Source organism: Pseudorca crassidens, chromosome 15, assembly GCF_039906515.1.
Source record: "Pseudorca crassidens isolate mPseCra1 chromosome 15, mPseCra1.hap1, whole genome shotgun sequence".
NCBI lineage: Eukaryota > Metazoa > Chordata > Mammalia > Artiodactyla > Delphinidae > Pseudorca > Pseudorca crassidens.
This window is the reverse complement of record NC_090310.1, coordinates 8,251,772-8,275,032: the sequence shown is the minus strand read 5'-3', so window position 1 is coordinate 8,275,032 and position 23,261 is coordinate 8,251,772. Positions and strand designations below refer to the sequence as shown.

The 23,261-nt window shown below is 58.1% G+C and overlaps 1 protein-coding gene across 4 annotated transcripts; it reads left to right on the top strand.

Annotated features, from left to right (window-relative positions):
• Positions 1-14: 14 nt before the first annotated feature.
• On the top strand, positions 15-21,448 carry LOC137206763 (uncharacterized). Of its 4 annotated transcripts, none has more exons than XM_067705842.1 (7): positions 15-2,006; positions 7,458-9,644; positions 10,627-10,674; positions 11,158-11,310; positions 11,506-11,699; positions 12,624-12,744; positions 14,243-21,448. In XM_067705842.1, the coding sequence occupies exons 2-7, from the start codon at positions 9,131-9,133 to the stop codon at positions 14,287-14,289; spliced, it is 1,077 nt and encodes a 358-aa protein (XP_067561943.1). In that variant the 5' UTR covers positions 15-2,006; positions 7,458-9,130; the 3' UTR covers positions 14,290-21,448. The 4 variants fall into 4 exon arrangements, with proteins under 4 accessions (XP_067561943.1, XP_067561942.1, XP_067561941.1 ...); XM_067705841.1 differs by lacking the exon at positions 14,243-21,448 and adding an exon at positions 13,608-14,230 and having other exon boundaries at positions 7,482-9,644; XM_067705840.1 differs by lacking the exon at positions 14,243-21,448 and adding an exon at positions 13,608-14,230.
• Positions 21,449-23,261: the final 1,813 nt, after the last annotated feature.

Here is a 23,261-nt window from a genome sequence, read left to right as displayed (position 1 = left end):
CCTGCCTCGAGTGAGGCTGAAAGGTGACATGGAGAGACCGCCCTGACAGGAAGCTTCCAGGCCCCAGGAGGAGGCCTGCAGGGGGCCTTGTCTGCCCTGTGCAGGGGGCTGGGCTGGGCCCATCCTGTGGTATATGAAGCCTCCCTCTGCCCCTCTGTCCCATCCACCAGCGGCTGGGGCTGCAGTGGAGCCTTTAGAGGTTCTTCCATTTTCCCTGAGGGGGGCACTCACCAGCTGTAAGGTCTGACAGTGTAGACACACGTTATGACTTTCTGGCCACCACTCCTAACCCCCTTGCACACGCTGACGGCTCACACACTTATCCACTCACTCTCACGCCACAGACATTTACTGAGCTCCTGCTGCATGCCCTGCAGTGTCAGACGTGGGCCCTCACGCAGAGCCCGGAGCTGCTCTTGGGAGCTCACTCACTGCTCTGAGCCTCAGATGACCACGTGTCCTGATGTGACCTGTTACTATTGGGAGGCTATCACTCCCTCACATTGTCACATACCCTTGGGCTCACACTCCTCAGACGATCACCCCAATGGACTCTCTGGGGTCCGCGAGCCCCCATCACCCAGGAGGATACACTTAACTCAGCAGTGTCCGTCCGCCCGCCCGCCAGGCCGGTGGTTCCCACTGTGGCCACAAGGGGGCGCCAGTCCAACGCAGCCGCAGGTTCCCGCGCTTGCGCACTCCTATGAACTGCTGCGAGTCCCGCCGCTTGACCCGATGTCGTAGAGATACCGCCACTCAGGGGGGGTCTCTGGAGGTCAGGGCTCCAGGTCCCACCTCGGCCAAGCCAGAGGGATGAGCAGTCACGCTCTCGCTTGAGGATCTACGATGTGTCGTCTGATCCGCACAGCCGCCACCGTTTTCTGGACGGAAAAACAGGCTCAGTACCCTCCCGGCCGCGCATTGTCCACTGTCACCGCACCTCGTGTCCCTGGACCCAATCCCGGCCCCTCTAGTCTGACCGCGGCTCCCAGCAGGCAGGCCCCCCGAGGAGGGTGGCCAGCGGGGGCTCCTGCTTTTTGGAGATGAATAAATGCAGTCTGGCTCCTCCATCCTAGCAGTGCCTGTGCTGGTTCTGGAAGAGGAGAATTCACGCGCAGGGCCCAGCCTGGCCCCGACACCAGACCCGGGGCTGCCCTGAGCCTATGCCCTTGATCGCCAGCCCTAACTATACATTGAGGGTGCCCCATCTCCTGACGGGCCCAGGGAAACCCACCCACAGTGGGGGGCAGGGCCAGGAAGCCTCCCACCAACGCAGGTGGGTTTAGCAGTGCTCCCTCCCAGGCAAACACTTTAGGGGGGTCTACTTTGAAAACCCATGCACCCCTGGTCCCTTGTGGTCTCTCCCCCACCCTGCCTGCATCCCCACCAGCCACAAGACCCGCTCTAGGTGCAGACAGAAGCAGGTTGAGATGCAGTCAGGAGCTCAGGCCCTGGTGTCCTGGGTGACACCTGGCCATGGGAACCAGCCCCTTCAGTCAGCCACTTTTGAAATTCTGCTACTGTAGAACCCAGGACCCTCTTGGATTCTTGGAATTGGAGGACGGTTAAAAGTGCCCTCCCCTGCACCAGCTACCCCCAGAGGAGCCAGTCTCACACTGTCCTGCCCAGGCCTGGCTCCAACACCAGACAGGGAGGCCCTTGAGGCCCAGGATGCCCAGCTTGGGGCCTGCCAGGAGGGATATGGTGGGGAGGAAGAGGGGTCCGCTGGTGTTTGCTGAGTGAAAAAATGAACAAACCTGCCCAAAGCTGGAGGATCAGCCAGGAGCAGGAATTGCCCCAGGCTCTTTCTGTCCCAGGGTCCTTTTGTGGCTTGTTCTTAGTGCCAGAATCTGTGCAGGTCCCAGGAGCTGCGACATCCTGTGCAGGCCTGGGGCTGCCCCTCACTTCTGAACAGCATCTTCGAACCCTCTGAGGAGCTGCTGTCGCCCCATTGGGGCCACTGGGGCTTAACCGTGGAGACAGGCTCTGACACACATTGCAACATGGTGAGTGAAGACTGGGCAGGGGAGCCCAGGGGAGGCAACTGACCCCACCTGATGGTCAAGGGGACTTCCTAGGGCTGAGATGAGTCTCAGGAGGCAAATGCAAGTCAGTCAAGTCAGAGGAAAGAAGGAGAGGGTGTGACTCAGGGAGATCAGGTGTAAATGGTCTTGCCCTACGGTGGCACGGATGGTGCCCGGGACCGTGGCAGCAGGGACTGGGGGCCAGGAGGCCAGTAAGAGGGAGGGTGACCTCCAGGCCGATGGAATCAGCCCTGACCCAGCTGGAGCAGATGAAGCAGGTTGGAGGGGAAGAGTTGGATTCTAGAAATATTCAGGAGGTGGCTGGAGGAATCAGGCACTTCTGAGACTTGGGGGATAAGCCAAGAGGAGAGGTTGTGCTCTCCTTTTAAAAAAAGAGGCTTGTTTTTTAAAATAAATTTATTATTTATTTATTTTTGGCTGCGTCAGGTCTTCGTTGCTGAGCGTGGGCTTTCTCTAGTTGCGACGAGCGGGGGCTACTCTTCGTTGCGGTGCGCGGGCTTCTCATTGCGGTGTCTTCTCTTGCTGCAGAGCACGGGCTTTAGGTGCATGGGCTTCAGTAGTTGTGGCACTCGGGCTCAGTAGTTGTGGCGTGCGGGCTTAGTCGCTCCGCGGCATATGGGATCTTCCTGGACCAGGGCTACGAACCCGTGTCCCTGGTGTTGGCAGGCGAATTCTTAACCACTGTGCCACCAAGGAAGTCCCTGTGCTTGAGTTTCTGATGTGGGGACGGGTATGAATGCAAAATGGGGCCCTTTACGTTCTGAAAGTGGTTCTATCACCCCAGCTTTAGAGCAGATCCCCAGAAAAGGGGGTTCTGGGAACATCATCTTAGGTCGGTGAATCCACAAATACACTAACAAATTGTTTGTTTTTTAATTAATTTATTTTATTTGTTTATTTGTTTGTTGCTCCGCGGCATGTGGGATCATCCCAGACCAGGGCTCGAACCAGCGTCCCTGCATTGGCAGGTGGATTCTTAACCACTGCGCCACCAGGGAAGTCCACAAATTGTTAATATTTTACAAAGATGGAAGCCAACCCTGGTCAGCGGGAGGCCACCCTGTGAGCCTGCCCAGCTGTGGGCGTGCTGCCCCAGGGCTGTGCTGACAGGTGTGCCCAGGCGCCACAGAGTCCACAGGGAGAAGAGGTGGCTGGCGGGACCAGTCATCGCCAACACAGGCACCGTCACGCTGGCCCCCGGGGAGCCGTGCCATGAGCCAGACGCCAGCCCTCTGGGAGCCAGAGGGTCAGCTCGTGACAGCCTTGAGCAGGGTGCTTAGTGAGAACCACATTGTGGAGAATTTTTCATTAAATAATGTTTTAAATTTTCTCCAGGGCTGTATTTGGGGAAGTGCCTCCAAATCCACTGGCCCATAACATAATGGCTCAGTGGCTGAAAACAAGCTCATTGTTAAAAAGGAAAAAACAGCAACGGTTGTGGGGGCGATGACTCGCAAATGACTCATCAGGCCAGAAATCGAAGGAATCAGGATGGAAACCAGGCAACCGGGCAGCATCCCTCCCTCCCTCTCACCCTCTGGGTTCACTTTACTCCTCTGTATCTCTGAACCACCCGTGTCACTCCATCATCCCGGCAGTCCCCAGGCCGGCCACCCTGGTCTCTTGCCGGGGTGTCAGCAGCTGCCCCTTTGCTGGTCTCCCGGTACCAGCGTCCCTGATCCCCACCCGCATTCTCCTCCCAGCATCCCGAGGGACCAGATTATACACCTAATGGTGTCACACCCTTGCTCACAACTCTCAGAGGGATTTCCTGCTGCAAGAACAGAATCCAGATTCATCACCTCAGTCCTGAGGCCCCATGATCCACCCCTTGCTGCCTGAATTCATGCCACACACACCCTCCGGTAGCCCCCATGCCACAGGGCCTTTGCACTTGCTTTTCCCTCAATGTAGACCATTCCTCCACTTCGCTCCCCTTCCTCTAGATCATTCCTCAGCTTCACTGTCGCTTCTTCAAGGAAGCCCTTCCTGACTCTCTCAGCTCTCCTAGAGCTGTGTTCTTTTCTTTCTCGGCACATTTTCTTTCCATTTTGTAATTAGACATTTAAAACGGTGAGCTTTTGCGTCTCCTCCACTAAACTGTAAACTCCAGGAGGGCAGGGATCGCGTCTGCTTTGCTCACCAGGGTACTCCTACAGCGAGCACAGTGCCCGGCTCCCAGTAGCTGCTTAATAAATATTTGTTGCCTGAATGCTTTATAAAAGGCGTCTTCACACCGACTGCAATCGGCTGGCCAGGGCACATGCTGCTTTGCCCGGTGCGGGTGTGTGACCGGTGGGTACCCTGGCTGCCCAGGAGCCTGGCACGTCCCGCCCTCTGGCTGCTACAGTGGGAGGTGCAGACTCAGGCTCCGCCACAGGTGGGGTTCCTGGGTGGGGTGAGGGGGCCGAGTCCATGCAGAGAAGAGACACCTTTTTGTGATTCTTACAAAGACATCATATGGCTAGCGCTGGCCGGGGGACATGGCAGCAAGAAAGCCATGTCCCCGACATAATATGGGTGTTGCAGGAGCTGGGCAGTCAGAATGGCAATCATCTCTCATGCCCAGGAAGGTGGCCAGTCTCCAGGCACACACATTGTTATAGACAGAACCGTGTTCCTCACAATTCCTGTGTTGAAGCCCTAACCCCCAGTGCCTCAGAATGTGACTGTATTTGGAGAGAGGGTCTTTAAAGAGGTAACGAAGTTAAGAGGTCATTAAGTAAGTTCTTGAGGGTGGGACATAATCCAGTCTGACTGGTGTCCTTATAAGAAGAGATTGGGACACAGAGACACCAGGGATGCTGCAGAGGACAGACCATGTGAAGAGGCAGCAAGAGGGCGGCCGTGTGCCAGCCAAGGAGAGAGGCCCCAGAAGAAACCAACACTGCTGATGTGATCCTGGCCTTCCAGCCTCCAGAACTGTGAGGAAGTGCTGTTTAAGCAGCCTGGTCTGGGGCCCTTTAGCTGGCGCAGGCTAATCCACCCACCCACCATCACGGTGCTGTGGACATGAGCGGTGACGGAGGCGGAGTGCACAGGGCAGGGGTCAGTGATGAGAGCTGATGGGCAGCAGCGTGTGCAGAGGCTTGGAGGCAGGAAGGGCCATCACGCTGGCCCCTTGACCCAGCTTTCCGGGCCTTCTCCTCCCCTCCCTGTGGAGAAGCCAGAGGCCACTGCAGCCGCGTCCAGGCCCTCCCTTTTCGGCCTCCACCACTGGTCCCAGGCTTGCATGCATCAAGGAAGAGCCACGGTGGCTGCCTCTTGGCCCTAAATTGTGAGATTTCACTCCAAGGGGGCATTCTACCAAAAGAGCTTTCTGGTTTATGATTCTGGGTTTACGATGCTTTAACTAAACAGGAGAGGTGGTGAGCTGCCTGTCATGAGGGGTATACAAGCAGACCTGGAAGGGGCTGGGCCACTGTGCAGTAGAAAGATTTGGGGCAGGGTGGGGTCAGTGAACTGTAGGGTCTTTTCCCCTTGAAATTAGCACAGACGGGTGTCTGTTAGGGTCTGGTGAGCGGCCCCGAGGTCAAGCTGGTGGCAGGGGAAGGGACTAGGTCACCTGCCCTCTCCCTCTCTGCCTGAAACCCCAGGCTGCAGATCTGGTGTCTCGCTCTGCTGGGGAGGGTGAGCCCAGAGCTTCTCCCTGTGCGCCTCCTCGGGGCAAGGTGTGATGCTTGCCATGGAGCTGGGGCCTTGTGTGGTAACACAGGGCTGGGTGGGCCTTTGGGAGCATTACCTGGCTGCCCTGTGTGTGTGTCGGGTGGGGGGGGTTGTTTGGAACCCCACCCTGTCCCATGAGTCACCCCAAAGGTACACAGCCAGGTAGGTCCTTGGGAATAGACTATTCCCCAGGGCTTGGTATGTCCCACTCACCACCACCCCCAGCCCTTCCTGGCCCCTCTGGGCATCCTGGTCCTACTCTCTTCTCATCCCCTGGTCTCTCTCTAGGCCACATGCAGCAGCCCTGGTTGAATGCAGGACCAGGAGGGACTCCTCAAGCCCTGTGGGTCTGGGAAGGAGCCCTCATACCTGGGCCTGGGGGGACAAACGGAGCCAGCTGGGGCCCCAAGTGGGCTGTGGGTATGGACACCCCTGGTACCCAAGGGAACTTGTCTCAGATCAAGCTGAGAGGGGACACTGAAGATTGCCTCCGTCTGTGGTGTGTGATTAAAAATAGCATTTCACATCAGTAGGGAAAGGACTGATTTTTCAGTATTTTAGGTTTTTTTCAGTATTGGGGTTTTTTTTGGAGGCTTCGTTACGTAAGCATGATTGATTGACCCATTGGCCGTAGATGATTAATCTAACCTCCAGCCCCTCTCCCCTTCCCAGAGGTGGGGGGGATGCAGCTGAAAGTTCTAACCCTCTAATCAGGTGGCTGGTTCCCCTGGCAACCAGCCACCCCCTTCCTGTGGTTATCGAGGGCATTTCCAAAATCACCGCCTCAACAGAAACTCAGGTGTGGTTGAAAGGGGCTTGTTATAAAAAAGAAAAAACAGGCATTTCATCTTTATCACCCTGGAGCTATTTCAGGGAACAAAGGACGCTCCTTTAGGAGCTGCGGGCTGCCCTACCACAGACAAAGACTATAATATACATAAGAGTAGCCGTAGGTAACTGATACAAGGACGCGTACCAGACTAAGGAGACTGGATGCCTGGGCGGGGAGGGCAGGAGTGGGATAGAGATGGGCGCGAAGAGAAAAAATTAAAAAATAAAAGCAGGACCTTGTGCAGAGCAGTAATGAAGGGTGCCACAAAAACTGAGAAGGAAACGTAATCCTTTGCTCCTGCAAGGCCTCCCAATTAAACACAGATGAAAAGGGGAAAGAGAGAGAGTCCTGCCTGGGTATTAGAAGACCGAGGGTTGGTTTCCAGCCCTGCCACTGACCGTCCACGGGGCTGAGAAAGTTCCTCTCCCCGTGGAGGCCTGGTTTTCTCATCTGTATTATGAGATTAACAATCGTGCCTGCCCTGCCCGCTTCTGGGGATCTGAGATGAGTCGATGGGCAAGAATGTACTTTCAGAAGGAAGCAGCTCTTCCCATGTTATGATGTCTGCTTTCAACTGCCTTTCAAAAGACAAAAAGAGGGGAAAAAAGTAAATCTATATACTTATCAATATACATTATATTACAAAATATATGTGTATTATAAGTATATATTATATATACATACATTTTGTAAGTATACATATATTTACATATACGTATATGTATTATATATACATATAAGTATATATTGGTATAGAGAGAGTAACATAGTGTGTGTGTATATATAGTAAATATATATATATATGGGAGGGAGAGGCTTGAGAGCAAATACAGCAAAATGTTTACAATTGTTGAATCTGGGTGGAGGCTATATGTATGGGCATTCTTCGTACTATATATTTTCAACTCTCCTAGGTGTGACCATTTCTGTAATAACAGGCTGGCGAGATAAAGAAGTCTTTCCGGGGCTGGGTCTGACCGGGATTCGCCGGCTGGGCCCCAGCTGGACCGGCTCGTGTCCCCCTCTCTTCCACATCTGGGTCCAGGAGCGCTGGTCCCGCTCTCTCAGAGGCCCACACACCTGCTTAACGTTCTACCTGTGCGACCTCCGTGTCCCATGACTAAACGTTGACCTCAGGATGACCTGCATCTCAAGCCCGTCCAGGTAACCGCCAGACGCTGAAGTGGCTGCTTCGCGGACGGCCCTGTGCCAGCCCCTGCGAGCCCACCCCCTCCTCCCTGCCACCCCGTGAGGAAGGAGGGCCGGTTCCTGCCTTGAGGAGCTTCCAGCGGGAGGAGGGCCAGGTGTGCACAGGGATGCACTTGATATAACAATACATTTTATTGCAGTGATTCTAAGATGGAGGTACATGCCAGGTGCTGGGAGGACATTAGGGGAGGCACCAAAGCCAACCAGGGGACAGTTTCTAGTGGTGCCAGACCCTGGGGTAGGTAGGACTGAAGGACAAGGGTTCGCTGGGTACTTACTGCAAGGCAGCGAGGGCCCTGCGGGAGGAGCCTGGCCTGAGCCACCTGAGAGGGGAGAAGCCTTAGAAGAGGGGTCCCAGCGACCTTTGGTTTTATTGTGTTTTTTTGTTTGTTTGTTTTAAAATATTTATTTATTTTGTGGTTGCATTGGGCACACGGGATCTTTTTTGTTGCGGTGTGCGGGCTCTTCGATGCGGCGCACGTGGGGTCTTAGTTCCCCTGCATTGTAAGGCGGATTCTTAACCACTGGACCCCCAGGGAAGTCCCTCAGCGGCCTTTTGGTTGAGGCTCTCCAGGCGCACACCCGAACTCCCCCGACCTCGTCTGCCTTCCTGAGTTTTTCCGCTCTGCTTTTGGCCCCCAGTTCCTTGGGGGCTGAGTCAGTCACTGGTGAATACAGTAATGTTCAATCTTGAAAAGTCTGGAACTAGCTCGTCTGAGTAAAGAGTTGGTCACAAAAACCCTACTAGGTAATAACATAGTGTGGGTAGGAATATTTTCCTTTTTCGAAGTTCACTGCAATAAACAATTTGCGCAGTTTAAGTATATTGGGAAAGGAAGATAATGCAGGTGGGCTGGTAATCAAATAGATTATATATTTGATTATATAGAGATATAAATTAAATGTGTTTTAATAACTAAAGAATATTTATAATTAATTGTTTTAAAAAATTTTAAGTGCTCCGCAAAGGAGTTTGAGTTTTAGGAGGGTGGCTCCAGTCAGCTATGGAGCTGGGCCGGCGGGGGTGGGGGCCGGTGCTCGGGGCAGGGGACCACCCTGAGGGTCTGCTGCTCCAGTCCAGGTGAGAGGTGGTCGGTACACGCTCTGCCCGCCGGCCCTGGGCCCCATCCGGGCACCTTCCGTCTCGAGGAGGGATTGCCCTGCTCTGGCAGTGGCCAGAGATGGAGGAAGGAGAGAGGGCAGGTCACCTGGATAAGGAGAGGAGGGAGGGTGATGTTGGGGAGCCCCCTTCCGGGGCCAGGCGGTAGGGGGACAGCAGGGAGGGGGTGCCCCTAGGCTTGCCTTGAGGGGTGATGCTCCAGTTCTGGGTCTGGCCCGGCTGGCTGGGTGGTCTTGGACAAGCCCCCTTCCCTGCTCTATGCCTCGTCTGAGAAATGAGGATAACTCCCTTATGCAGAGGGGGGCCGTGGGGAGCCGTGGTTGCCAGGTTGGGGGACCGTTTGGACGAGGAGATTCCACAAGGCGCGGCAGGGCTGTCCCTGGGGCTGCCTGGACCCCAGGACTGGCTCCTCTTTCCGTGGCCCCTCCCCAGCCAGGCCCTCCTGGAGGGGGGTGGGGTGCAGTTTTCCTCTTCAGACCCCTCCCTTGCAATGCCAAAGCCTTGGGCCCAGCACATTCAGCCCCTAAGCGGTCCAACCAGTTGTCTGGGAGAAAGGGGGCACGTGGGAGGGGCAGCAGGAGGTGCCAGAAGCAGCCTCCCCCAGCCCAGCACGCACAGCGGAGCCTCTGGGGCTCCGGATGCTGCAGACAGACCCTCGGACAGACAGACAGTTGGACGCTTGGCCTGACCATGAGGCTCAGCGGGGGACAGTCTTCTCTTCTGACGGCACTGTTGCCGCTGCTGACCTGCCTCCATCTGGGGATGAGTCTGGGTGAGTGAGGGTCGGGCAGGGCAGGGGTACCCACTGTGCTTCAGGCTTAAGGAAGACAGACCCCACCTCCCCCGCCGCCTCCTGAGCCCCGAGTCTGGGGACTGGGTGCCAGGTGGGTCAGGGGAGACAGCACACCAGAAGAGGTCACAAGACAGACACCTGTCCCCCTACCCCCCGCCCCAAGATTGGGAGCAAGGAATGCTTCCTCCCTCTCTTTGGGCTTCTCATCTCTGTGCCTCCTGAGCCTGATTCTCACCAAATGGCTCCCTCCTTCCCCTCCTTCCCCTCCTTCCCCTCCTTCCCCTCCTTCCCCTCCTCCCCGGCCCAAGGAGAGGTTTAAAGAAGTCTTCAAGGGTAACACTTACCCCAAAAGAAGCTCTCCAAGGGCGTCTACAGGCATTGTTCACTGTCAGGCTCTGAAACTGGAGCGACTTAGAGATGCAGCCCCCATGCCCCCATCTCTGCTGTTCCATGTCTTTCCTCTCTTTTAAGCAAACATTAAGTACCTGCTGTATGCCGTGTGCCCTGGGCCTCAGCGTTAGAGCCAGGAGCTCTGAGAGAGGAGGGTTCTAGCCCTGAACCCTCGGGGTTGAGCTGAATTAAATGGAAATGAATTGCATTGAACTGAACTGAAAGAGGGAGAGGGTTCTGGAGACGTCCATAAAGCCCACCTCATCTTTCTTCTGTTCTCCAGTATCTGGGGCTGAGGGACACCTCAGGGGGCCTGGAGAGGAGTTAGGGGTTCTGAGCCCTCCAAGCAGAGCAGCAAGGCTAGACAGGGCTGTGAGGGGCTGAGAGGGGGACAAGTTCTCTAAGGGGAGGGAGCCTTGGGACGGGGTGGGAGGTGCAGAGCACTGGGTGGGCAGGAGAGGCGGCCCTAGGATCTGAGCCAGGACACTTCCTCGAGGCCCACCTCTGGGCCTAGGGTCTTCCTGTGTCACCCCCGACCCCCCCAACCAAGCCATTCATTCCTCTCATCAAGCAAACCAACCTGGACCATGTGGATGGAGCTGGGGGGGGTACTTGAGAGGTGGGTAAACTGAGGCCTGCAGAGCGTCAGAGCTCAAGGTCACTGGGTTCTGTCAAGAGCCTGGCCTAGGGTTTGGGCTTGGGCTCAGGCTGCCCCAAATCTGAGTGTCACCCCAGCAGGACCTAAGACGCCTTCCCCAGAAGAACTGTGCATGCAGCTGGGGAAGGGTCTCCTGTGCCTCCACCTGTCCTCCTTCCCCAGGCCCTGCCCATCACTGAGACCCCGGTGACGCAGGGGGGCAAGGCCTCCCCCCGACCTCCCACGGTGCCCACCCCTAATAGGCTCCCAAGGCAGGGGCCAGGGGCCGGACACGGAAGTGCCAAGGAGCACTCCTGGTTAACGCCTGACCAGAGCTCCCAGGAAAAGCCCTAACTCCTCCCACTGACGGGGGCTTCCAGGGCCATGAGCCCGTCCCCCCAAGACGGGGCGCCGGGGACCTGGTCATGCTGTCGAGCCTCTTCTCTCTGCCCGCACCGGCCCCAGAGCACATCAGCTACGCGCCCCAGCTCTCAGGCGCCACCCTGGCAGGGAGACTTACCCAGCCCACCTTCACACTGGAGCAGCCGCGGTGCCAGTTCAGTCACCTTAACGTCGCCGACTTTGACACCATCTGGCTGGTGTTGGCCCACAGCAATGGTGGGTGCTGCCGGGGCAGGCCTCGCTTTCCCCTCTGTGAAATGGGCAGGCGGGCCTGAAGGGAGCAGGGGTAGGTGCTGCCGGGGATGTGGCCAGAGGCTGTCTGGCCTGGCGGGATGGGGTAGAGCCCATGCATCCCCCACCTTCTGACCCTCGGTGCCACCCTCAGCCACCCAGAGCTTCACTGCCCCACAGAAGGTGGAGGACACCCCGGTCCCTGCCAACTTGCCCCAGAGGGGCTACTACGTCACGCTGAGGACCAGCTGAACACTCTACCCGGGCGGCCAGCCCAGCAACGAGCTCCGGGTCCTCCGTGTCGCCAACGATACCCGCTGCTCCCCGATGACAAGAGGCTGCCAACACCCCCTGCCGGGCCCGGGCCCCTACTGGTGAGCGGCCAGCCCCGCGCTGGGGTGGGAGGGCTCCTGCCTGTGTCCAGACCTGAGCCTGGATGGCTCCCAGCTGAGTGCCTGGGTTCCTGGCTCCAGTTCTGCCATTAGGAGAAGGGGGCTGGGGCCCGGGAGTCCGCGGTGAATTCTTCCGTCTTCTTGAGCAGAGGGCCCCCAACTTGAGCCCCCGCCCCCATGGGCCATGTGGACCATGTGGGTGGAATCTCCCCATCCAGGCAGAGTGGTGGGCCCTGGCCCCATCTCTCCTCATTCAGGGCTTGATTCACTGATGTTCTGTGCTGAGGCATCTAGTCCGCTCCACACATATTTCCCAAGAGAGGACCCTAAGGGTCGCAGAGAAGGCAAGGGATGCACCCAAGGCCACACAGCTGAGACATCCCAGTCACAGCTGGGATGGAGCCCCTTCCGGTGGACTCTAAGACTGTGCTTTTAGCTCTAGGCTGTTCCCCCCAGGCCCTGGGAGTCAGGGGGAGAGACTGACAGGCACCAGGGTTGGAGGGTTTCAGGTCCTGGGGACCCCCCCACCCCCAATGCTGGGTCTCCTGTTCAGAGTGAAATTTCTGGTGGTGAGAGACAGGGGACCCATGGCTGAGACAGAGTGGTCCAGTGAGACCCACCTGCAGCAAGGTATGGGGCCAGGTGTGCAGCTCAGACTCTAGGGCTGGGGGCTCCTGAGGACTGGGGGTGGGTGGGGAGGAATGGGCCAGCCCCCAGTCAGTCAGAGCCACCGTTACCATCCTGCTGTCTGCAGGTGCCCCTCCCCAGGCCGCCTGCAAGCCCCGCCCCCCTGGGGCTGCGGTGAGAGGTGGTTGGTCTGGAGGCTGTTCCAGGCCCCCCTTCTCAGGTCAGATCTCTTTCCTCCCTTCTCGCCCCACCTGCCTGTGGGCCCCCTCACACCCTCAGCCGAGGCACTCCAGGCTGCCCCAGGGCCCCAGAGCGCGGGCGCCGTGGTCATCGTTGCCATCCTGTCGGTCCTGCTGGCCGTCGTCCTCACCACCCTCCTCACCCTGCTCATCTACACCTGGTAAGTGGAGAGGGTCGGGACTGCCCTGGGAGGGGTGGAGTCCCTCTCCTGGGCCACCTCTATCCTTTCCCCACGGCCCGGCCCAAGCCCCCAGCCCAGGCCCCCAGCCCAGGCCCCCAGCCCAGCTTGTTCTGCTGGAAGGGTTTTCCCTGAAGGCCGAATAGGGCTAACAATTATTGATCAAGGGATCCCCAAGGTTCTAGAACCTCTAGGTGGGGGTGGTGTGTGCATTAACTCCTCCCTCTCTTGTCCCTCTGCCTGACGCCTGCTGAGGGGTTGGGGGGGGTGGGGGCCACATTTTCTGAGTGCTCACCATCTGCCCCCTGGTGGCAAGAGCTGGAATTGCGAGTGGGAGCGCAGAGCAGATGTTCCAGGTGGAAGACATCCAGGTGGAGGTGAATTGCTTTTAATCTAAGCGCTGAGCTTTGACTTGAGCGCTCAAGGCTTCATCTGGGGCCTGGTGGGGAGGGGGTGTCCACCAGGCTTCCTGGAGGAAAGGGACGTCTGGTCCCCGACGAGGATTTGGAGAGGAGGGGGAGGGTCTGGGGGCAGAAGAGTTGCCAGGAAGGCCTGGGCCTTGATCCCAGCTGAGGAAACGGGCTGTATGCTGAAAGCCAGAGAGCGCCAGTGGCCAGCTGTGATCAGGGGAAACAGGCAGATGGTGTTTTAGAGGCATCCTGGGTGTGGGGAGTGGGGGAGGGGAGCATTGCGGTGGGGTGATGACAAAGGGCAGGGAGACAGAGCTGGATTTGTGAGGTTTAGAGGAGTAGCGCTCCAACCTCTAGGCAATAGCCATCGGATTTCCATGAGGCCCTGCATTCTTCATTCTTTCCATCTCTCCTCCCCTCCCCCCTCCCCCCCAGCTATGACACCTGTGGGAGCACGTCCATCTCTGGCCCAGGGGAGCTGGCGTGCATGAGAAGATATAACACCCACCACATGTTCAGCCCTTCAGCCGAGGGGGGCTCCTGAGAGGCTCCAGGGGGCCCCCATCTGCCCCTCTGCCTCGCCTCTGGTCCAGGCTGCAGAGCATGGGCTGGGGGCTCACCCTGCTGCTTCAGAGCCCTGGGAGAGAGTGTTTCCAAATAAGGAAGGGGGGGAGGGTGTCCTTAGTCCAAAGCTTGGGCCTGTCCCTGTCAGAAATAAATGTCCCCATTATTGGGGACAGCCCCCTGAATGGCTGTGTCATTGTACACCTGGGCAGTCTCCCTGCATCCCTGTCCCCAGCTCCTCTTGGGAAGATACAGCAACCGGGGGTGAAGCCCAGGGTCCTAGGCCAGCTGAGCCATTGGGGCAGGGCAAGCCTCTCTTCTGGCCTCAATGGCCCTGTCTGTAAAGTGGGGGTGATTCCAGTGGTCCCCCTGGGCCCGATGGAGCCGAACCAAGAGGGTGGTCGTGCCCACCTGCCCTGCGCGTCTGGTGCTTGCTGGCGCCACCCCCGCCCCCACCTCCTCTTCTTCTTCTTTTTTTTTAATATTTATTTATTTGGCCGCCCCAGGTCTCAGCTGCGGCACACGGGATCTTCGTTGCCGCGTGCGGGCTTAGTTGCTGCATGCGGGATCTAGTTCCCTGACCCAGGGTCGAACCGGGGCTCCCTGCGTTGGGAGCGTGGAATCTTAACCACCGGACCACCAGGCAAGTCCCCCCCTCCCCTTTGTGGTCTCCCTCCATCTGGCCCCGCCTCCTGGCTGGAGGACTTAGAGCTTCTAGGCTTCACCCCGACCTCTGTGCTCACGCCGGGGTGGGGGTGTGGAAATGCGTGAGAAGCTGCAGCCCCTGGAGATGCCTGGGCTCAGACTCGGGCCCCGAACCTAATGCGGGGCACCAAGCACCTGTCGTCATCCACTCCAGGCCAGGCCCCCTGGGGCCAAGATGACCCAGCAAGGTTCTGTCCTCAGGTCACCCACCGCTGTGTGGGAGAGGAGGGGAAACCAGCCAGCACAAGGGATGGAGGGAGTGCAGAGGTTTGAGGGCCGGAGGAGGCTTCCTGAGCAGGCGTGGCCTTGGAGGAGGGGCCGCACTGTGACAGGTGGACCCGGGAAGGGGACCCAGGCAGGATCAGCAGCGTGTACAAAGGCCTGGAAACCACGGTGACTGCTGGGTGGGCAGGTTGGGGACAGCTGGAGGGTGGGGTGAGGGACCGCGAGGAGGCCAGGGGATGCCCCTTGCTACGTGAAGGGCCTCACCCCCTGGGGCATGGGGCATGGAAGGAGGGCTCTGGCTGCATGCCCAGGTGCCTGTGTCCGGGTGGTGCAAATGGCCCTAATGGGTTTATTAAGCCGGTGCACACACATCTGGCTCTTGCTGTGGAGGAAATGGTCACATGACCAGCCTGGGAGGGGCAGGGAGGGGAGGGGGGGCACACAGAATTCCAGCCTCTGCCCAGCTAAGCCTTGATCTCTCCACAGCCTTTCCAGAGCAGCCATGAGCCCCGACCCTGGGGCTGGGTGACCTTGGACATATCACTTACCCTCTCTGGGCCTGTTTTCCCCTTAATGTAAAAGCGAAGGTTGAACTGGGTAACTCTAAGGCCCTGCACTCCACCAGCACCCAGTATGGGTCGGACACTGGCAGGAAACAGATGGCACGCTGTCTAATGGGGCAATTGACAGCATTTACAAGGGTTTGGGCAGCATATTAAGGGGACCCAGGGCACCGATGGGGCCGTAAGCACTCCTGTCCCTGAGGGGCTGGTGGTGTTTGCAGAGCCAGTGGGCAGGAGCCACGGGCAAGGGTCTGCCTGGCAGGAGCGGGGGGCTGTAGGTAGAGGGAGCCGGGGGACTAAATACCCCGGCCTTTCTCCTCTGGCCTTCTGATCGCGTGCTGACCACACCTAACCAGAAGCAAGAGGGCGGGGGGTCTGGACGGTGTGGTCCATGTGCCAGCTAGACCTGCGTCCAGAGCAGGACAGAGAGGGGCCAAGAATGGCCTTAGAGGGTACTGTGATCTGTTTTTTACTCACAGCACTTCTGACACCAAATGTGTGGGGGTTTTCTGTTTGTTTTTTATTTTTATTTTGGCCGTGCCAAGTGGCTTTCAGGGTCTCAGTTCCCTGACCAGGGATTGAACCCGGGCCACAGCAGTGACAGCGCCGAATCCTAACCACTAGGCCACCAAGGAGCTCCTCAAATGGGTGGCTTTTTCTCACACCAACCAATTCTCCAGCTCTCTGGACACCAACTGGGTGTCCTGCAATTGAATTCAATTCTGACACTAATTCCCTGGAGTTAGTGCAGACCCCACAGGTAAAGGGCTCAGTCCCACAAGATCGCCCCCACCTAGATGCCAGGAATAAGTATGGGGCACCCGCACGTCTATTCAACTTGGTTACAAAGAGCTTATTCCCATGACCCGCTCCTCAGGTTCCATAATTTACTAGAACGGCTCACAAAACTCAGGAAAACAGTTCACTTACTATTACTAGATTATTATAAAGGATACAACTCAGGAACAGCCAGCTAGAAGAGATGCACAGGGCGAGGTATGGGGGGAGGGGTGCTGAGCTCCCATGCCCTCTCTGGGTGCACCAGCACCTCTGTGTGTTCATCCACCCGGAAGTTCTCCAAACCCCATTGTCTAGGGTCTTTATGGAGTTTCCATGACATAGGCACAATTGATTAAATCATTGGCCATTGATGATTGAACCAACCCCAGTGCCCTCCCTGGAGGCTGCTTAGGAAGAGTGGGGGGATGGGGCTGAAAGTTCCAGCCCTTTAGTCACATGGTTGGTTCCATCCTAAAGCTATCTAGGGGGAATTCCCTGGTGGTCCAGTGGTTAGGACGCCACGCTTTCACTGCCAAGGGCTGGGGTTCGATCCCTAGTCAGGGAACGAAGATCCTGCGTGGGGCAGCCAAAAAAATTAAAAAAAAAAAAAAAAGCTATCTAGGGGCCCACCCAGAGTCACCTTATTAGCATAAACTCAGGCATGGTTGAAAGGGGCTCCCCTTACGGATAACAGAAGATGCTCCTCTCACACCAGCACTCAGAAAATTGCAGGGGTTTTAAGAGCTCTGTGCCCCAAAACCGGACAAAGACCGAATGTGTGTTACTTCTTATATCACAGCATCACAGAGGGGGCACAGGCCGCCTTTGTGCTGATCCTGTGGAATCAGATCTTTCCCCGCCTTTGTGGGCTCCAGACTAGAGAAAGGGGCCACAGAGTCCTGTCCCAGACGGAGGGCTGCCTGAGGCCAGGGTTGGGCGTGCAGAGGGAGCTCTGCAGAAGCTGACCCCTGAGTCGTGGAGGACAGCGATCCTGACTGCCTCTGACCGGATATCCCAGAGGGCCTTCAGGCCACCACGTTACCCCACAGCCAAACCTAGAGCTGCCCCCAGCCCCAAACCCCCTCCTGGTTCCCTGGTCCTCCAGCCCCCGAGTTGAGTTCTGAAGACGACCCCGATCAACCTCTGTCCTGGACCACAGGCCCCCACGGGGGACATGCACCACTTTCTGTGACAGGCACAGCCTGGCCACAAAGTTTAAGCCAGCTCCCTGGGACATGCCCGGTGCTAAGCTCAGAGCCCAGCCCGGGGCTGGTGGGATGCCCCACCCCCAACCAACCCAGGCTCCCCGTGGAACCTCAGCTGCGCCCGGCCTTGCTTCCCTGGGCTCTTCTGGGGCCTGGGAGTCCAGGACTGGCTGGAAGGGAAGGCCCGAGCCAGGGTGGCTGGCCCCATAGAGCTGCTGATGGTGACCCCTATGGAGCAGAGAGGGAGCCTCGGCTCCGGAGCTGTGTCGTGGGACCTGCTCTCAGGGAGAGCTGTGCAGGGCAGTGCCCCGGAGCTGCCAGGGCCCTAGGAGGGTCCATATCCGGGCCCCAGCCCTGGCATCCTGTCTGACCCTCCTCAATTTTCTCATCCGTGAAAAGGATGGAAGAGATGAACGGTAGGGTCCTCAGGTCACTCAGTCCCTCCGTGTTCATTCATTCACTCATTCATTCATTCCCACACTCGGGACAGTCACTGACTTCAGTGCTGGGCCTCAAGGACTGCATCAGTGAGAGGTAGACTTGCACAGAGATAACAAGGGGGCCATCATGGGACGGAGAGCGCTGACACTGCTGCCGGGAGCAGGGCCTGGTGGGGCGACACTGACCACAGGGTGCGGCACATCAACCCACTCAGCCTTCCAGGTCTCAGGCACACAAGCCTGAGGAAAACAGACTCAGGGACGATGGCCTCGAGCCATGAAGTGGCGCCACATGTCACCTGATGTCAACCTGATAAATGGACCAACAGATCAGGGCAGAGGACCTGCTGTATCCCTCTGCCTTTCTGCCCGTTTTTCTGGCGCTCTCTCGCTCTCTCGCTCTCTCGCTCTCTCTCTCTCTCTCTCTCTCTGTAACCTCCCCTCTTATGTTTCTCTGCCTCTGACTACAGTCTTTTGTCTCTGTTTTTAACTCTGACAAGCCATGGGAACTCTCTCACTCCCTGGGGGGAAGCCGTCTGAGCTGAGAGGTGGACACAAGATAAGATCAGAAAACTGGCTCCTGTTCCAGGTTTGGGCTCAGTAGAGGAAAAGGGCAAAAGGGAAGCAGAAGGACGAGGGAGAAAGACTATGTGTGTCAGGGATGGGGACCGTTCACAGCCCATCACCCCACCGGCAGGTACAGAGGGGTCACCCCGGGCCCCTCCCCCAATGCCCTTTGCAGCCTCCAGGCTCCCCATCTCCATGCCCTGGCTCCTCTCCAGACACCCGGTTGTCCCCTGCGGCGGGAGCCCAGGTGGCCCCAGGGGACTGTTCCGCCCCCCTTTCCCCACAAGTGTGTGTTTGCACCCCCTCTTTGGCATGGATCTGGGGCTCTCCTGGGAATGCTGGCTCACACAGTAGAGTCTGAAGATCTCGGCGGTGCTGGAAGCCAGGCAGGCAGGAGGGGCTCTGAGGCCCGGGAGAGGAAGGAATCAGCTCATCTGGAGTCTGGGGGGGTGGGCTGCTTCTGGGTCCGACTCCATCAGCCTAAGCTCCCCGGGGGACGTTTCCACCTGGGACACAAAGATGCAAGAGTGTGACCTGAGAGAGGGGTCTCTCCAGGGTCCTGGCCACTCTGTTGGGAGGCCCCTCTCAGGAGGACAGTCCAGGCAGCGGGGGTGGCCTCCTCCACCCTCCCAGGCCCCGTTGGTTAAGCCCAGGCACAGGTGCAGGCTGCTCGCTGGTGGCCCTGGGGACTTTCAGGGTTGCTGGGAACGTGGTGTGGTGGGAGCCGTGTCGCTTGCTAGGCGGGTTTGAGCTGCCCAGAGTCATGCCCGAGGTTCCGGTGTCATTCTGATGACTCAGGGTTCGCAAACGCTCTTCCTTTTGCCCTCCTGGCTGCCCACGAGGCTGCCTCTGCAACCATCCCTCGTGGGCTGAAAGGACTGAGAGAGACAGGTGGGGAGCAGAGACCCCCCTGCCTCAATCTCTGCGCCCCACCCAGTCACGCCAGCCCAAGAGAGCGAAGGCCACGCGCAGAGGGCACCGTGCCTCGGGAGGGGCTGGTCCTCGTCCAGCACCCACTGGGCACCAGGAACGGGCCTGAACAATTCACGTGCGTGAACCCCCACATCCTTGGGGCAATCCCATGGTTAGCCTCATCTTACAGATGAAGAAATGGGGGTTGTGGTAGGTGCCACCAGGGTAGAAAACACAGGATGGGAATCCAGCAGGGGTGGCCCGGGAGGGGTCTCAGAACTCCGCTGGAGGGGAGCAGAGGGGTCTGCAGGACCCCTGGGGGGAAGGCAGGGGTGGTCAGCTCCCCTACCCTGCCTCTGATCTAGGCAGCAGCCAGGGTGGTCCCCCGTCCTCCTCCCCGCTCCCCCCCCCCAGCTTCCTTCAGTGGGAGGATGAGGCTGGGCATTTCCACTTCCCTCTGGAAGGTTCCGGAGGTTAATGAGGGCAAAGCACGTAACACCACTCAGGGGGATGGAGTTCTGGGAAGAGAGGAACCTGGATCTGGGCTGAGGGCCAAGGGCAGGGTGGGAGACAGCACGTCTGCTCACGGAGCCTGACCGCCCGCCGTCCCAGGGCCACAGCTTGGCCCTTCTGCCCAGCCACCAGGCCCCTGAGGAGTCTCTGAGAACGTCAGAGACATTGACTGGAGGCCTTCTCTGCCTCGACAGGGCAGGAGACCCCTTCTCTTCCCACCGTGGACCTGCTCCAGCCTGGGCCATTTGGGAGGCGGACTCCTGGGGCCTGGGGAGCGTGGCCGATATGGCTGTGGTTGTCCCCAGCTGGGCTGATTTACGTCTAAGGCGCAGTTGGCGGGGTGAAGGGAAGAGCAGGTTCTCAATGCCACCTGGACCCCGGAGGGATGCCAAGCCCACAGCAAAGGCCCAAGGAGTTAAAAGCTGCAGGCAGACTGGACCTCAAGCCTGTACCTCCAGGCTCAGTCCCCAAGGTGGGGACATTGATCTCAGGCTGTTCTCTCCCAACCCACCTTTCTGTGCATCCCCGGCTGCCTGGGCTGCGTGCTGGGCACCAGGGACAGGAACGGCTTGACCACAGCCCGCTGTCCTATGGGAACAAGGTGGCCAAAACAGAGGGACAGACCCCAAGTAGGCGGTCCCAAAGTGCCATGGGAAGCATTCCCAGCCTGCAGGAAGAAAGTTCTGTGCCCTCTTAGGGGAGAGGGCTCTCTCCTTGCTGCCCAAGCCAGTGGCCCCTTCTGCTGTGAAAGGGGCCCCTGGGCCCACAGGGATGGCAGGAGTGAGGTCAGGACAGCTGTCCAGCTCTCCCAAATAAGACCAAAGGATCTAGAGTTTCTGCTATTGGGCGGTGCAACACGGTGGGTCCACTGCGGAGAGGGTGGGGACAGGTGCGACGTGCCCACAGAGGGACAGCAAGAACTTACCTGCTTAGGACTCAGTGTCCTCATGTCCCCCTGGGACCCAGCAGTTCTGCTCATGGTATTTCCTCTATAGAGAGAAACTTGCGCTCTCGTCCAGCAGAAGTCATATCCGAGAATGCTCATGGCAGCCGTATTCATAACAGGCCCAAACTGGACACAGTACAGAGGTCCGTCCATGGGCGAAGGGCATTGTGGGAGCTCCATCCGCACTGTGAAATGCTATTCAGCAATGATGAAGTGTGGAGAGTTGACCTAGGCAACCACGTGGGTGACTGTCCTGGACTTTATTACACTGAGAGAAGCCTGACGTGGAGGAATCTGCACTGTGTGATCCCATCCATAGGGAGATCAGAACCAGGCAAGACTAACCAGGGTGATCAAGCTGGGGTAGAGGTTGTCCCCGGACTGGGGCACGAGAAAGTCTGCTGGAGGCTGCAAATGTTCTAGATCTCCATCTGGGGGATGGTTACCCGGGGGTATACCTGTGTAAAAATCCATCAAGCTGTTCACTTAAGATGTGTGCATTTGGGCTTCCCTGGTGGCGCAGTGGTTAAGAATCCGCCTGCCAATGCAGGGGACACGGGTTCGAGTCCTGGTCCAGGAAGATCCCGCAGAGCAGCTAAGCCTGTGCACCACAACTACTGAAGCCCATGCGCCTAGAGCCCGTGCTCCGCAACAAGAGAAGCCACCACAATGAGAAGCCCGTGCACCGCAACAAAGAGTAGCCCCCGCTTGCCACAACTGGAGAAAGCCCTCACGCGCAGCAACAAAGACCCAACGTAGCCAAAAATAAATTTTTTTAAAAAATGTGCATTTTACTGTAAGAAAAGGAGTCCATGTTTATTCAGCAAGTATCTGTCACTGTGTGCCACTGTGGCCACAGCAGGGAACAGACAGAGGCCTCTGCCCCTGGGGAGCTTGGGGGGTGGTGAGCTGTCTGCTGCCCTGGGAGGCCTGGTCCTTCTGTACTGAGCACGCCATCAGCCTGGCTGCCCCTCACTCAGGCACAGGCCAGAGAGACATGGGTGGAGACCAGCAGGGGAGGGAGGGGACAGTCACACAGAAGGTCCCAGGGATGCTAGGAGGGACAGTGGAGGTCCTGCTGAGGGCAAGTAGGGCAGGGAGACCCCGGTGAGCTGAGGGCTAAAGGGTGCCCAGAGGCCAGGGTCCCAAGTGCCCAGGTAATAGGAAAGGGCCTTTGTATTCTATTACAAGTTAATCACTAAAGAGATGTTGCCTATACGCTTATATTATACATAATGGCCCATCTCTGGGAACCCTGCGTCCCAGGTAATGAGCGTTAAGCTAAAATACCTTTGATTAGCTCACAGGGAACATCCTGACCAGGCCCACCTGTGGATGACTGCAGGAAGGAAGAAATTAACACACCCCCTTTGCAGTCTGGCCGGAACCAGGACTTCACGTCCTTCCCTTTTAGTATAAGAGAAGTCTGGGGCTTCCCTGGTGGCGCAGTGGTTGAGAGTCCGCCTGCCGATGCAGGGGACGCGGGTTCGTGCCCCGGTCCGGGAGGATCCCACATGCCGCGGAGCGGCTGGGCCCGTGAGCCATGGCCGCTGAGCCTGCGTGTCCGGAGCCTGTGCTCCGCAACGGGAGAGGCCACAGCAGTGAGAGACCCGCATACCGCAAAAAAAAAAAAGAAAAAGAAGCCTGATTTCTAACTTGGGGAAGATGGTTCTTTGGGACTCGAGTCTCCCATCCTCTCAGTCTGCTGCTTTGGGAATAAAGTCGCTGTTCCTTGCCCCAGCAACTCATCCCTTGATTTAGTGGCCTGCCCTGCAGTGAGCAGTACGAGCTCGGACTCGGTAACACCCACCACCGAGCACCGAAGCTGTGAAAGTGGAGAAGCTGACGTGGCGGCGTGGAGAGCCCTTTGAGCAGGGGTGAAGGGTGTGCTGGAGCCCTCCAGGAGCCGCCTCCCCAACCTGTCCCACCCCCCTCCGCCAGCCGTCCACCCCCGCACCTCACCGTGGCTCCAAGGCTCCTGGTGTCTGTCAGCCCAGCCAGGGCCTGTCCAGAGCTGCAGCAGGGAGGCGGTGGCGCCAGAAGCCACGACAAGTTTATGTTGTGGCTCCTGCTGTGCTGGCCCCAGGCCGAGTCCCCTGTCCTGCCCATAGTCATGCCTCTCGCCTGGGAGCTGGCAGAGGCTCAGCCAGGGTTCTGGAGTTCAGGGTCTCCTCAGAATCACGCCGTGCCCCCCCAGTTCTGGACCACATCTGCTCAGGGGGTGCCCTGAGAGCTGTGCCTGGCCCCTTTGCCCGCACCTCCCAGCCCCAGCCCTGCTCCTTCAAGTCCAGCCTGGTGCCACCTCTTCCAGGAAGTCCACTCGGAACATGTCTACCCTCCATGGAAAGGGGGTGCCCTTGGTTGCTCCGAGAGGCTGGGGCAGAGATCTGGACCCAAGACTCTGGATTCCCAGCCCTCATCTTTCAAAACCCAGGTCTCTTGGTTTTCCACTTGCCTTGCCTCATTTTTCCGCTTTGGGAAGGGGCAGTTTTCACCCACAGGTGCTGGGGCTGAGGGGCATAAGTGACTGCAGCTCTGGGGAGGCCTCAGAGAAAGGGGACCCCTGAGCTCCTCCTGGCAGGCCTGCTCGGCCACTGTCGGGAACCCCATGCCCACAGGGCACCTTAGGGACACCAGTCAGCAGCTGTGTGCCTGCCCTGCCCACCTAG

Bases quoted from the DNA above. Each gene is read 5' to 3' on its own strand.
- LOC137206763 (XM_067705841.1), top strand. From the start codon at position 9,131: ATGCCTCGTCTGAGAAATGAGGATAACTCCCTTATGCAGAGGGGGGCC. The intron at 9,645-10,626 runs GTGAGTGAGGGT...CCTCTCATCAAG, and splicing joins CCATCTGGGGATGAGTCTGG to CAAACCAACCTGGACCATGT. The intron at 11,311-11,505 runs GTGGGTGCTGCC...ACTGCCCCACAG, and splicing joins GGTGTTGGCCCACAGCAATG to AAGGTGGAGGACACCCCGGT.